Source organism: Spodoptera frugiperda, chromosome 25 (genome assembly GCF_023101765.2).
Source record: "Spodoptera frugiperda isolate SF20-4 chromosome 25, AGI-APGP_CSIRO_Sfru_2.0, whole genome shotgun sequence".
NCBI classification, from domain to species: Eukaryota; Metazoa; Arthropoda; class Insecta; order Lepidoptera; family Noctuidae; genus Spodoptera; species Spodoptera frugiperda.
In genome coordinates, this window is record NC_064236.1 from 18528752 (window position 1) to 18545580 (window position 16829).

At 34.4% G+C, this 16829-nt stretch overlaps 1 protein-coding gene across 24 annotated transcripts in view; it reads right to left on the reverse strand.

Moving 5' to 3' along the window:
- LOC118263820 (deformed epidermal autoregulatory factor 1) overlaps positions 1-16829 on the reverse strand; it is a 53434-nt gene that overhangs the window by 34867 nt on the left and 1738 nt on the right. For all 24 annotated transcript variants that reach the window (XR_007707046.1, XR_007707047.1, XR_007707040.1 and 21 more), the window contains exon 2: positions 15951-16199. Coding sequence is in view for 1 of the 24 variants with exons in the window: in XM_035576013.2 (XP_035431906.1) it covers positions 15951-16199 (249 nt within the window). In the remaining 23 variants the exon portion in view is untranslated. The remainder of the gene's footprint in view (positions 1-15950; positions 16200-16829) is intronic.

A 16829-nucleotide genomic window follows, 5' to 3' on the forward strand; every position in this document is an offset into this window, starting at 1 on the left:
TATTTTTATATTGTTTTTTCATAATAATACTAGCGGACCCGACAGACGTTGTCCTGTCTACACGTCTGATTAATTAAAAAAACATTGTCCAGCGATAAAAAAATTTGAATCATTCTCAGATCCCCTTGAACACAGCCAAAAAAATTCATCAAAATCGGTCCAGTCGTTTAAGAGAAGTTCAGTGACATACACACTTACAGAAGAATTATATATACAATGTGATAGGGGCGAGACTTCTAACCCGTTAAGGCTGAATACTACATCTAATTTTAACGACAAAAGTCCTGGGTCGAAGGGGTCGAATCCCCTCCCCCTAAAAATTATGGCCATTTTAATATTTTTTTTACTTTTTTTGATATCAATGGTTGTATGCGTCGTAGAAACAAAAAAAAGACGACAAACGGTAGCTAATAACCTTGGCTAACTAATTCATTACTTTTTTCATATGTTTGATAATGTTTTGGTGATAAAAAAAATAATTTGTGAATTATTCTTACCGAAAAAATCACTATTTTCCTATATTTTCAATTAGGGGTTCAACCCCCCATATTATTTTTTTTGTCGATAAAATTAGATGTAGTACTCAGCCTTAACGGGTTAGAAGTCCCACGCCTATCACATTGTATAAAGATTTTTAATGATATTCATGTTTGTATTGTATTTATTATTAATTTTTGTTTGTGTGTATTTTTTAATTATTTTTCTTCCTTTCTTTCTTTCTTACTGTTACTATAAGAGCACTGCAGAGCACTGTACTGTTACTATAAGAGATGGTGTTTTTCTTTGTGTTGATTCTTTACATAGTATAATAATATTTTTAATATTTCAAAAATTTTTTTGTTTGTCATTATTTGTCATATTAGTGTAAGAATTTCGGATTTATGGACTGTAAAAATTTCGAAATAAAATAAAATCGGTTCAACTAAACACATAGTATTGATGGACAATACGTAAAACATGTTAAAAATTTCTGCATCTGACAAAAAGCGACACGTAACACGTTGGAACGAATCGCACGCAATACCTCGCACGTCAAGTTGTGGCTAAATAATAATTTTGGATTTAACAAATCTTGTTGCAGTAATAAGGATTAAATTAGAAATATTAACACAAATGGTGAAAAGTAGGTGTACGTTGTATAGCGGCATTAAGTACCGTAGTGTGCACCTCTGCCTACCCCTTCGGGGATAAAAGGCGTGACGTTGCATTTGCATTAAAATTACTAACAATTTGAACAAGAACAAAATTAGTAAAATTTTTAGATCAACTGTAATACAAGTAAACGCTATCTACACATGAGACACTAAAATCGATATCTCAAATAACTGTGAGCTACTGCCTGTCTGAGTGTGTGTAAGGGGTCACCCTTGCACCCCTACCAGCAATACTACCCTAAAGCTCGTGTATCTACCTGCATAACACGTACATGGATAGACCCTGGCGCCCCCTACCATCGCCAGCCACCCACCCTACCCTGATTTCAAAAGCCTTTGTATAGGTACTAGCTGGCAGGACCGCGCCCGACCGCCCGACCGCCCGACTGCACCCGACCACGCCCGACCTCGGCGGGCTTTCGATTACACAAAGACAATTTTGTTGAACATTGCATAAAACTCAGTTATTTACTTTAAGAAATATGTTTGGCATCTGTAAAAAACCTTCACGCCTTTTATCCCCGAAGGGGTAGGCAAAGGAGCACATTACAGAATGTATAATGCCGCTATACAATGTACATCCTCTTTTCATCATTTCCAACCATAAGTATTGCTGACAATTGCTTAAATCAAAGGATTTGTCAAAAATAAATTAATATTGACATATTCTTCGGCTTCCATAAATGTTAAAGTTCAACAAAATCAGGACGCAGGGCGTGGGAAGCGGAATCTAGGACATCTGCAGTGCGGACGCGACTGCGCAATGCATTCGGGTGCAGGCTCCTCATACCACAGTGGGAGCAATCGATTTTTCGAATGTTCTGGACTAGCGTCCTTGCTTGTGTGTGCAAACAAAGGTAGCCATAGCTATAGCACATCGAACAACAATTTTGTTATGTCATATCCTTACATTTTAGTGTTAACAATTAATTCATTATTATATTATGGTTCATTATTCTATGTAATTAATACATTAAGGGAGTGACTATTTACTTCTCCTTCTTTAATTATAACTATAGAATTCTTGCTAACGATAAAAATGTATAAACAAAGTCAATTCTCGCTGCTTCAATTACTTATTACTGTAAATATTTTGCAGACGCAACATAACTTTAAAATATAGCCGCAGATAAATGTTTGTTTTTTTTTTTAATGCACTTCATTTATTTACTCCATTTTATTAAAAAAATGCACAACTCCATGAGTGTCAAAGCAAATCAATGAAGTTCGGAAATATCATTCTTAATGTGATAGGTGACTTATTGTATTATCAAAACGGTATCGTCCTGCTGTTATTACTAAGCCATCATGTTATGAGCCGCGCTAAGTTAATCGATTGACCGCAGGCGTTGCAACGCATTCACACCGCCTGCGGCATGTCAACTGTTCAACCCAATTATAAGCACTGACATCACGCTATGACCAATAGGAGCCGAGCAGAGCGGGTGAAACCGCGCGGAAGTAGCTAGTGTAATATAATATTTAATTTCCACCCACCTAAACCGTATTGCAATTACCAAACCCTAAACTTTTCTCGAAAATTCATTTCACAAATTATATTATTACTATCGAGTTATTCTCCCTGATAAAACATGTCAATAGACCAACTATCACCTTCATGAACAAGACTAACAAAGATGCACAAATTAATTAATTAATTTGGTACCAATTTATTTTTAACGAATTTTAGGCTGAAACTTTTTGTAGAGATTCTATTAAACCTGTATTCTTCAGGGCTTCTTGATGTACGAGTATATGGGTATTTTGTTACACTCTGTATACGTACTATACGTAACCGTACCAAACACGAAAAACCTTCAAAACAGAATAGCATAAAAACTAGATAAATATACAGACTTAAAAATTTAAATTACCAGATTGTGGTAATTAGACAACGTGACAATAGTTTCCATAGCCAAATCAACAACACTCGACCATGTGGGCTCCCGACGACACACCGAGTAAAAATAAATAATGTTTGTTTTCTGTTTTACTACTAAACACCACTTACGTTTTTTTTTTTTCTTTGAAGATGATAATATGAAATTATTATTATACAGGGTGACTTTGAATTCGACGTATTTCCCTCGGGAGATGATAATACAACTAATTACCTACAAAATTAGCCCTCAATAATTTTACGTTTCTGGGTAGCTAATAAACTAAGGAAGTTTTTCTAATAGTTTGTACGCTTAGTGCCATATATTTTTTTCGAAATAAATCCAGTTATCTATTGACCAAATTAGTGAAACAAAACAAAATTTCATAGGAAATGACTTGCTATTTTAAAACGAATGATATTTCTGTCATTATTAGTATTTATAAATGATAACTGATGTATTGGCAACTGATTAAAACTAAAATTACTAAAATCCAACCAGTATTTTTTTATTTATTGATGTTTTTGTAATCAATTCGGGATATTTTTACCAAAACCAAAAATGTTGAATATCTCAGAAACTAGCCACTTTCCGCCCAAGGACCTCAGGGCTATTTTTGTAGGAAATTAGTTGTATTATCACCTCCCGAGAGGAATACGTCGAATTCAAAGTCACCCTGTATAAAGAAAGGACACGAGTATGATACAACTTTTGTGAGCACTTTGGATACAACACCGAACCTAACGGATTAATGATGTTAGAGAGGCTAAAGAAATAATTAATCAATTAATTATGTATTAATTATTGAATAGACACATTTTACGGCCCTGTTTTTTTTTGGGTTAATAAGTAGGGAAATAAAGACGAAAATTAAATTCTAAATAAATTCACGTAATCACTTTATTTTTAACTGTAATTCGTTGTTATTAAATAAAAAAAAAACAACAGATTTCCATCTTAATAAGAATACTACATGAATCGATACTCGTAATCCGATACTGAGCAATCCCCTCAAAGTTCTAAATATATTATTGGGCTTCCACGCACATCTGGAAGTAAAAAAACAAACAATATATCATCCGCTTTTTCATCGAATTAGTCTTAATAATCGACTAAGGAAATGGAAAAGACAAAGGATATAGGGGACTCGAAATTATGTTCATTAAATAAAACAACTACACTATCAATAAAACCGACGCGACGTTAAAGCAGACAAGAAATCGTCACGGCCATGAAGGCTCCGATCCTATCGATATATCGACATCTCAATAGTTTCGGATTCACGATGCACAGTCGAATCGCCTAACTGTGCTGCGTGTGTGTGTGGAGGACGTGCAACTTTTGTATGAGTGTACGTACGCATTGAGCCTCAGAGACATCAAGTGTTTAGCTATAAGCACTATATTGGATTTTATATAGTATTTTACCGTCACCGTTGTCATTTGAGACTAGAACACTTTATCATTTAATTATTTTAAGGGTAAGCTAAATCACCCTAAGGTTGACTGTTAGAGAATGCCACTACGCATTAAGTCCATAATTGTTTAAATGTAGAAAAAAATTAATAAATCGTTTACACTTCATATACTGAATTTTATATTCGATCATGAACCTGACGTATTCCTTTTATGAAAAAAGCCCCATTAATAAAATAACGATTTAAAAAAGTATACTGCCGATTGCGTTGCAACAACGTGCTCCGTAGCGACGAGCAAGATAAAATTAAACAAGAAGTTTAAGAAATATGCCGTAGGAGTTTTTGTAATTACAATTATACATTTATAACCGCCAATTGTACATAAGAGAAAGAATACTACATTAAACACAATATAGGTACGGAAACATCGTAATTATACACCTTCACTGCCATAATCGATATTTCATCCCACGGGAGATAAATCAACCCACACCTTCCATCAAAGGAGGTGGGTGCAGCGTGGTGGTGACTTTGCGGCGCTACCTGCACCTCATAAAAAACGGTTTACAAACAATGTGTGTTGTACAAACCCCTTGATTGAAATCGGGAGAAGCGTTTTACCGGCGAACGTTACCATATATGGTCATGGAAAATCACGTTTCCTACAGGGGGGTGCATCATTGCGTTTGATTGGAAAGTCTAGATGAAAACCCCACACCAGCGTACCCCAAACATGGGCGGACAACCCCGGCCATATTGATCGGCATCACTCGACTGCCGACCACGCTATATTAGTTTATACGTTTCCAATAAATTAATAATGTTTCAAACGTGGGACGATGTTTTGACTCAAACACTTACTGCTACAATATGTTGTTTTCGTGATACAAAGAGAACAGTTGGTTTTTAAGACAATACGGATGGCTTTCATGTTCATTAGCTAACTGCTGAATCAGCCGAAAAGAATCTCAATCCCATATAAACAAAAAAAAAATGCGAAATATGTTGCATAATTACGACGAATATTCTTGGAGTTTAGTTACGTATAAAGTATACGTCACTACATAAAAAAAATACGCATTCAACCAGAGCGATTCAGGTTATTAAAACAAATTAAAAATAGAAATATATGGAAATATCACGAGGGGTGATTACGAAAGTGGTCGGTTTTCCTTCAACTTTTCGTAACTATTTTTAAAACGGATTCATTTTCCTTGCCTATTATCACCGGGTCAAAATAAATCGTTGAGTTTTGGTAGCTTGCTATTATAAGTATAGTATACACACAGGATTTATAGATATGTTTTGCTTTCACTCTTTTGTCACACTTAGGGATTGCAATCTCACTCCCACGGGATTCCGCACCTTTAAAACGCGGATCTGCGGATCGCGGATGACGCTAATTACAATTTTCCGCTAAAACTATTTCCAATTTCCACCTCAGATGGGGTCCAGTTATTGCCTGATCTGGAGCTGCGGAGTGCCTAGCGGGTTTACCGGGGCTCCGGCTTGAAAGGCAAGAGTAGGAACGGGTGTTTTTTAGTCAGTAAGAATCTGTCACTTCTTCTCGCCTCGTCCAAGGCGGGAGTCATTACAAAAACGGATTCGTAAACCTGATTAAAAAAAAATCGATTTTATATAGGGATTGCAATCCCGACACTAGCAAGACTTGCAAAAGAAGTTTCGGAAAATGCTGAATATAATTCAGCAACAAAAAAAAATAACAATTTTTAATTTGATGGCTCTACTTCAGATACTGAGGAAGATGTTCCGATGCAGAGTCCAGAGATCAAATGCTGATCTGATAGTTTCGTGTTATTTATCAGTTACGGAACGAGAATTTAATACTATTAAAATATAATAGCAGGGGGTGTTACTGGATCGATACCAAACCCAAATATGTTTGTCTGTCTGTATGTTCAGGCATCACGTGAAAACTAATGGTTCGATTTCGAAACTTGGTATAATTATACCTTATTATCCTGGGCATAAAATAGGATACTTTTTATCCTGGAAATATACAATCTTACTTTTTCAGTTTATACTACAGACCGCGAGCTCAACAGCAGTAGCTCAATAGAGAGATCTCCTTAATTATTTGGGTTCAATAGATATTTATAAGATGTCATTGTCAGAGTTACTCAAAATGGAGAAATAAAACATCCACGCGAAGACCGACATCCGCGCGGACGGAGTCGCGAGCGGAAACTAGTCTTGTATAAAGCGTGAACTGTGTAAGCAGGCATATTATAAACTTTCAGATTATATTGAAGATAAAAATGCGTGGCAGCATGTTGGTCCGGCTCCACACGACACTCGCTCACACTAGACAGTGCTCAAATACAATCACTTATACGAAATTACGTACGTAGTATTACTTTATTCCAATGTAGTCTAAGGATCCTGTGGCATGTGCGGGTCTGCGGACGGCGAGCAAGGGTAGCTCGCCGCCCGACCACAACCAGACCCGTACGTACGGCGCGTCGCGTTCCGCGCGCGCCTCAAAGAGCCAGACCACCACAGATGGGGCCCAGTAGGGATGATGCCCGATCAGGAGCTGCGGACAACGTAAATGGTTACCGGGGCTCCGGCTCAAAGCAGGAGAAGGAACGGGGTAGTTTTTAGTCAGTAAGAATCTGACACTCCCTCCCGCCTCACCCAAGGCGGAAGAAGTAATGGGATGATTTACCCCCCCCCAAAAAAAAAAAACAAAAAGGATCCTGTGGCATCGAGCAACTACTTTTTTTATTTGAGAAATTAAATTAAAGATTATTTTTGTTTGTATAGAAGCATTATTTCAAATTGTAAGCGTAATTGTTTCGCGTACGGCGCATCTCGTTCCGCGCGCACCTCAAAGAGCCATTAGACCACCACAGATGGGGCCCAGTAGGGCTGATGCCTGATCCGGAGCTGCGGACTACCTAGCAGGTTTACCGGGGCTCCGGTTCGAAAAGCAGGAGTAGGAACGGGGTGGTTTTTAGTCAGTAAGAGTTTGACACTCCCTCTCGCCTCGCCCAAGGTGAGAGAAGTAATTGGACGATTTTCCCACCTCAAAAAAAAAGTAAATTATCAAATAATGTATCAGAGATATTATAAAAACATTATTTAAAAAGTGTAACGATTGAGTTTCTTGCTCATTCTTCTCCATTCGAAGCTACACTTTGGAACGAGCGCCTAGCTTCATTGACAGACAGACTGACGGACAATAAATGCTTTGACTTTGACTTCCGCTCAAGTAGAACGATTGTTTTCATACACAACTATAATAACCATCCCAAATCCCACAAACTGACAGAAGGAATGTTCGAAAAACGTGTAGGTTAATTTGAATGATTAGCCCAATCGACATATGTATTTTTATTTTAGTCGATTATTTTTATTTTAGTCGATTCGCAAATTATAATAAAGAAATTGAAGCCTAATCGCCAAAGTCGAAACCGATATGGATTATCAATGTCTTATAAGAGGTACATACTACAAAGGACTAAGATATCAATCCATGTTTTCAAATTATTCAATAAAATAAACATTACATGTCTATCAATGCAAAAATTATAATAAAGAAATAAGTAGAAGCCTAATCGCCAAAGTCGAAACCGATATGGATATATCAATGTCTTATAAGTAAAGGTACATACTACAAAGGACTAAGATATCAATCCATGTTTTCAAATTATTCAATAAAATAAACATAAGTACATGAATTAAACTGACAACACATTACAATGTTTTTTAAGTAGTAGATAGAAGTAATCAGGTAACATTAATTCAGTCAATAAAATAGCTTGGTTACGAACGAAAATAATAGTCGTTGTGCTGAGCAATAAGACATTTCCATGATAGTTCCATAAATAAATTGTTGCCTAGTAACGCCTACCGCCCGAAACATTTTTCCCAGTAATCGCTCAAGTAGCTTATCGATCGAGACATATTATTATTGTATTATTTTTCGCAAGTAATTAAAGTGGATACTAAGTAGTCTCAAGTACCTACACTACTTTTGTTAGTCTATTGTAAAAAATGGTCCCGATTATTGCGAATTTCTTAATAAAATGGTAATTGTAATTTTTTGTACACAGCATGTATTGAGAGTATGTAAGTAGATATGTAGGTATCTATAAAATAAGTATGAAATGCCATCTGTTGACGTTTGTAGTAACTACGAACTACGTTTTTTACGTATAGCAAAGTAAAACCGGTAGCGAGCCAACATCATGCCACAATAAGTAGTGGCTCATATTCCAATTACAAGGTACCAATGTGTAATCGAAAGCCGGGATCTATAATAATAGATATTATATGTAACCATGAAAATACCAATACTATGAAGTCCGATACGTCTCAGAGACTGCCTTGGGTTCCGTAATAAAATAAATCAGAAGTGAGAAAAACTTAATCTACAAATGGTACCTAAGCATTAAACTCAGATACAAAAATGTTCATCATCGATACATTTATGAACTTAAATATTTTCTAAGCATATTACGAAACGCCTTTGCTGAAACTTTACAACACTATAATACCAACGGAACAGACACATGACAGAACAGACCTAGAACCTTTATTACTCATGAAGCAGAAGTGCAGACACACATCATAAGACTAAACCACTTCAGTCACATAGAATAAGAAGGCCGACCGATCTAACCTATAACACAAGAAATATTTAACGCAGGACAGACAATTACACGTTTCAGAATACATAACCACCAGTCGTTATTCGTTCGTTCGTCGCCTTCGCTATTCTTTTGTACATTGCCTAAATTAAGACTAAAATGTTGTTGTATTCTTTATTCCACATTCTACAAATGCTATATATTATATACTAGCTGACCCGGCAAACTTCGTACCGCCTCAAACATTCTTTTTTTCTCACCTTTTAGACCTGCGCTGGACTTCCACAAATAATTCAAGACCAAAATTAGCCAAATCGGTCCACCCGTTCTTGAGTTTTAGTGAGACTAACGAACAGCAATTGATTTTTATATATAGAGATATAAAAAAAATACGTTCAAGTATTTCTATATTTTTGTTTTTATATTTCAGGAAATGGGAAAATGGACTAAAGGAAACATGATTAGGCCAATAGAAGATGTTACCAGCAAGAAAATGGGAGTGAATGAACTAGCCGCACGTATGCAATTCCTTCACGAGCCTTAAGTAGACACATCATAAAAAGCTGGAAATGCAAGTAGAATATAGGTAGGCCTTTTGAATTAGGTTACGAAAATGAATTGAGGCTCGTCGCTCACATAAAACTTTTTGAAGAAAAAAGAAGACACAGGAGAAAAACTTGACCTCCGCACCATCAAAACGTAAGAAGAATGTTTCAGTCTCATCTTCTTCATCGGAAAGTGAAGAATTACAGCTCAGCGAATCTAGTGAAGAATGTTTCAGTGAAAACGATAACACTTGTGTAGAGTGTCTCGAGACTAACATACGAAGAAGAAAACTGACTGGATTCAGTGCTAGACTTTAGTATATACTTAAATATACTTACTACATATACTTACATATAAATTTAGATTCTTGTAAAGGTATAGATTACATTTAAGGTCAAGCTCGTTCGAGAGATATGATGCCACAGACAGATAGACAGACAGACAGACACGTCAAACTTATAACACCCCTCTTTTTGCGTCGGAGTTAAAAATATACTTAATTATACGCCAAACAAACACCTGTGCGTTTACAGACATTACTTTCCGGGTACTTCATATTTCGTAACTGTAATTTTTTTAAATTTTAAAACACTATGAATTCATATTTAGTCCAACGTAGAAGAAGCATTTCCTAAAAATTATAAAAAATATAAGGCTGTAGCGAAGAATAAGAAGACCGATGGTGCTTTGGATCTTTGAACGGTCTAACTTTCGGCGGTCACATGGGATCTATGGGGACTTTTGACACTTTAATCCTAAGGGTGAACTCAGATTTAAAAAAAAAAAGGTTTCCTTTAGTTTTATTTGACTGTTGTTCTAATGTTTGTTGATGTAAACACATCACAACTGTGTTCTGCAACTCGCGCATCAAAATAAATAAGCCATAGACAAATTGGTCCTAATTCTTAAGAGTGGTCTAGTCGACGACAGCTTGAACTTGTTTGTCGGTTTGTCAAATATGCATGCTTTTCCACGTTCCATCCCAACAGGTGTGCAAGTGAGACAAACTCATTAAATAGCAGTATAAAAATATTTTTTCCGAGGAGGCTAACGAGACCAGGAAATATTTAAAATTTTATAATATAAAAATAAAAGAAATATTAGCTCTTTCCATGATTAGGCTTTACGAAAATACTACTGCTTCAATTAACTACAAATAAAGTCAATTAAACTTATTAATAATCGACTTTTGGTTTTTGCTTTTGATTTCAATTGTTTTGTTATTTATTTGCGCCCAAAGTTGAGTTAAATTGCCAAAAAAAGGAAGACTGTCACGGCTTTAACTTTTTAGTGTATTGTTATTATAAAATTCTAAAGCCGTACTGACAAACTTTTTGACGAGACAAAACGGTATCATGATTAATTTTCGATGCACGATGCCAAACAGTGGTGAAAATCCCCCTGAAATCGGTATGGGAAGAAGAAGGACTAGAGCCACCTTAAGCCAATATTTACATATCGGCAGCTTTGTATTCGCATTTGCGAATGTCTAAAATATGACATTTGTTACATCACTAGTATGTTCAGTGCCAATACAAACGTAAAAAACCGAATATGATTAGTCTAGTACAAAACTTTATTCCCTACGAAAAGACGATTTTTTTCCAAGTTTAAATTTTTACCTCAGCCAGAAACTTAAGTGTAATCAACTCAATTAATTGCGTATGTATGACAAAAGTACTAATAAATATTCCTTTGAAAACCTATCTCCCAACCTAAAATATTCCTTACTAAATGTGACCTAACTCCCAACCTAAATATAAACACTGACATGAGAAACAAGTTCGCGACCCCTCATACGCGTCCCATTTGTAGCTCAAAGGCACATCAATGTAATTAATTTCCCCTCGTCTAAAAAGCATGTTTTGTTGGACGGAGTAGATTATGTGCCTGGACCTTGTCTAGACACATAAGGGGGAGATGATGGGGTCCATAAAAGCAGGTATCAATTTACCCTTTGAAGTTCCCCTTTGGCGTTCTATAGAAACATTATGTCAATCATATTTTTCTTTTGATCTAGAGCTGAACAATAGAGCATTAAAGATAAAAGGTATATTTCTAGACTCTTTGTGCGTAAGCCCTGAAGATACGTTACATGTATTTTTCGTGTTTAATACGTAGTTTTGTGATACAAGTAAGTGGGGCACGATTGACGTAATTATAGGTATAGATAAAAAAGGAATTAGGGATGGTATGTAACGATCTATTAAACCAGAGTAGGGATTCTGAATAATAATAAAATATCACAAATAATTTCATGTGTTAAGATTAAGTATGTATGTTTTGTTTACCGACGTTTCCATGATAATAAAATATTGTATGATATTACACTCTATTATAATTTTAGGACACCTACAATTATATTTAGCAGTCTGCGTTCATTTCCTTGAAGTTGGTCTCGGTTTAAAAGAAACATAAAAGATTACCAATACAATATGTATTATAACTTAAGTAAAATAAATATTATTGTACAACGCAATAGCATTCACATCCGGAAAAAACATATCAAGTGTTTGCCATTGCAGCGCATGTGACATATTAAACGTAACAAAAAATTCGCGGCAAGCATAAATTCAATTAACACTAATACAACTCTTTTTCAGTAGCAATTATGAACAAACTACGCAAATCGCAATGCCTAATGCTTAACATATGAAAAAAATATACTGAGGAAATAATTATTTTTGACGATGTATCGAATGGACAAATGCAATGCAGACCCAGAACTCAATGACACGACTAATCAATTAACGAAAATAATTGCAAAGTACTTATTGAATAACATCAATTATTTATCTTTTGTAAATCGCCATAGCAAAAGTTAGCTAACCAATAGGTTAGCTGTTATCATAAATATATGATGTTAACTACATGAGATCTTGCTTTTGTAAATCATTTGCTTCGCTTTATTTATTTTGAGCACAGCGCAACTCGCTTTAACCCTCTTAGTGCTTTAGATTTATAATTTATATTTAGCGCCAATATGAGCGCAAAGCTTTCAATTTTACGCTATTTTCAGGCTCCTGTTTGAGCCTTAATATTATGTGCCTCGGCTGTTGAGTTATAACCATTGACGTATAAAGAACGTTCAACAGTCAGTTACATATTATTAACTTTAATAATAAAGAAATCGCAGTAGGAAACTTAAGCTAGGCATGACTTTGGCCAGATTTCCTTGCTTCTTACTTTCTAGAGATAAATAGCAACTCCGTCGAGGCTTGGCTAGTTTATTACAGAATGTTTTGGTGGGATTTAACTTACACACCGTTATCATCTTCATTTTGATCGATTACAAATACTACATTTCTTGTTCAAATACTTTATTTACTATTATTTTAAAAAAGGAACATTTACTATGACCATTCTTATTTTACACTCAACTTCGCTTTAAACCACCAACTATTAATATGATATAAACAAATGGCAATTTGCAAGACCGAGTAAGTATTTCAATATTCAAAACTAATCTAAGCACCTGTAACTATAAAATGTAAACACCTCAAAATCAGTTCCTAGAAAATTTGTTTTGACATATTGCTGCGCTGCTGGGCAAGAAAAAAAAGTGTCAGAGGATCGCACCAGTAAAGAAATTTTTAATCGCTAAGGCACAAAGCTGCTTTTGTTTTCTGCTTTTCTTAATATGGACTTTATCAATTCCAATCTAACTAACAACGCACGCCAAATCTATCATGATGATAGATTTACGAGGTTTTAAAAAAAAAATTTTTTGCAACACGCAACACGCAGAATCAAACTTTAATACGTTATCATAAGGTCAAACTGCAATGCAAGGCAAACACTCGAATAGTCACGAAAGCAAAAACGAAACTTCACATCTATAACCTAAGGTTGAATTTTAAACAACATTATTTATACATATATAATACTTATATACAACTAAAAGAATATTAAATTTTAATTATCTCTAACCGCCGCACCCAAAGTTATTTAATGGTTACTTAACCCAGTCCTTAGTAATTGCTTTCGGAACAGAATCGTGACTAAGTAATCATTAAATGTCTCTGAGTGCGACAGTTTTAAAAATATAATTATATTCACCTGGAAATGACAGGAAAAATAAAAGTATTTGAGACCTTTTATGTTTTACCATTTTAAAACAGAAAATAGCCTATTTTGTATGAGAAAAAATAATACATAGAGCTTCGGTCGTGTCCATCTTACAAAAGAAATGTTTTATGTATCGTAAATGTATTTTTTATAGTAGGTATATACATGGAACTTCTATAGAAGTCGTTGGCGGTGAAAAGATTAATATTTTTGTAATGTACTTTTTGTTTCATAGTTTTATAGGTTTTATACTACTGTTAATAGGAGTCACTTTTCTAACACGTTACAACTGAGGCTGAATGTGCAAATTGCACTTACAGTACGCTAAATCTGCAACTATTTAAGACTTGTTTTTATATATATATATATATATATATATGTTTTTCTTTATAGCGAAGTACCTATGTTTTTTTTAAGCCAGAGGGAGTGTCACTCTTACTAAAACTAAAGTAGGTAAAAGGAAATTTCAACACTTTTGTTATAAACAAAAATACCTATAATCAAAACCTAAAAAAAACAACCTAAAAATCTAAGATTGTTATAACAACAGAGAATAACATCTTTTTAAAGCCCTATCGGTCATGAAAGTGCCAAGAGAGTAAACAAAAAAAATTACTAAGTACAAAATAATGGTTGTGAGATTTTTATTTTTTTTTTGTAGCTGACTTGACCTAGTCAGGTTTTTGTAAAGAAGTACCAATAAATACCAAACCAGTTTTATTAAAGGACGAGAGACGAACGCTTAGGGAGAAAAGCGAGGGGAGCGCTATTTTGCAAACAGCTGCAGAAACAATGGCATCTTTTAAAATGACCTTTGAATCAATGCTTATAGAATTTTAGGACAGGAATTACCATTATATTAAGAACTTATGTTACATTCACACAAAATTTTTATAATACATAATATTATCCTTTACTAATAAAGCGACCTATGTTCAGAAGCTAATGTCTTGTGGCTGATATTATTATGAAGATGTTGATTAGACTCATAAAAATGTTTTACTATATAAGTTTTTGTTCTTCCTACTCATAATTTTGTTATAATATCGCACAAATACTTATAGTTAATACGAAAACGTAAGTACGTATCCTACCTACAGATGGCGCCATCTGTTGGCGAAAAATCGTATCATCGCGTTCTTGTGTCCAGACAAGACAGACAAGATCTTTTAATATCTTTCTAGTTTAGAATTATCTATACTAGGAGGTTAGATAGACCTAATGCACATAAATGCAATAATTTATTTAGCAATACTTTTTAACAAATTCTTGATGGATCTATTTATAAGGAATGGAATTTGTGATGCATAAATATTATAATAGTGTGGTGTAATGCCTTACATCTCGACTCGTGAGAGTCGGTATTTCACAATCCTCCCGCCCTGAGACCCTCAAGGAAGAGGAGGATCGCGTTCCCTATCTACGTATATAGTGTTCCCCAAAACTTTACTGAGGATGGTGGTTGTGTGAATAGCTGCCTGTTTTTGCATGATATGGATGTTAATGTTAGAGTCTAACTGGGTACAATATTTGTGGATACTTTTAGCTACCATTCCGGACGCTGCTATGACTATGGGTACGACTTGTGCTCGTGTGTTCCATAACCGGGTTATTTCCTTTTGTAATAAATGATATTTACTTAATTTTTCTATTTCTTTGGCTCCTATATTGTAATCTGATGGTACTGTTATGCCTATTAAATATGTTTTGTTATCTATTTTATTTATGTATATAATATCTGGTCTATTGTGCGTAACTGTGACATCTGTCTGAACTGGAATCTCCCACATTTATTTGGCTGTATCATTTTCTTTAACTATACTGAATCGATTCTGACCATATTATAATATTATATTGTTTTGTTTTCTGATCAGTTTAAAATATACCCGCTGTTCTATTTAGCCACTATTCTTTTACACATATTATAATGTCTTAATTTCCTATTTCGAGTTATAAAGAGTTGTTCAACTGATTCCCTGATTTATAATTCTAATTTTCATATTTTGAGTCTATCATTCATAATATTAGTATGCAAACTATGCAATCCATATTAGTATTCTAGTTATATACATAATACTATGTAGCTTTGAATAATGATCAGAATTAGAAACAAGGCGACCTATCTACAATGCATTAGAATCAATTAAAAATTACATTTCAATGAAAGATGATAGATTCATAAATAGAAATAATAAATACATTAATTATAGTTTTCAGTTAACTTTCCAGTCATTTCCAGATAATAAGTATGTATGCATATAAGGCTTACCTGAAATAGATTCAGCATTGGTATCTGGATTCTCTAGTAAATGGTAGTCAGCATTTGTGTCCAAGCCCTCGGCAATAGTCTGCCAGGCTTCCTTAGAGTTATTGCTATTGTTGCTGCTCTGGTGTATATTATCTACATCACCATCTCCTATGCTAGATTCTCTTTTTAATTTTGGTTTCTTCTCTTCTCCATCTTGATTGTGACGTCTTCTTCTCTTGTATGGTGTGAATAACCGCACTGGTCCCATAGCTGAGGAGTGAAATATTTCTTGCTGGTCAATTGGGATCAAAGGTATAGCCTGATACTAGTATCAGGTATACAGGTGATACTACTAATTCCTTAAATAGTTAAGTTAGTTTATAAGCACTAATAGTTAGGTAATTTATCATCACTCCATAGCTTTTGTCTGTGTAATTTTAATTAGATTTTTATTTTAAACTTCTATACAAATCTAATTTTGTTTAACTACTTGTAACAGCTTATTTCTCAATAAGTAATATGTGAAAAATGTTGTGGGTATTACATTGATTTGATTTTGTGTTATATTACTGAGTATTATATGTAATGTAATATTGATTTTTGATTATTTATTTATTTCTAATCATTCACTTCCATTATTCATGTGTAACTATGCTTTTGCAACTATTATTTTGTCAATTATGCTGCTTTAGTGAAGTACCTACTTTTATTAAATTTATAGATTATAATATAAAAAAAATTATACCTACCTTCCCCCGTATGATTAACTAACTGGTAGGTTCCAATTGTTATTAATTTAGTGAATTAAATTTACAGATTGCTATGCTTGAATAGAGAGATTAATAAGAACTAAACATAAAAAGATTTAAAAAATGCATAAACATTTGTTAAATAGCGATG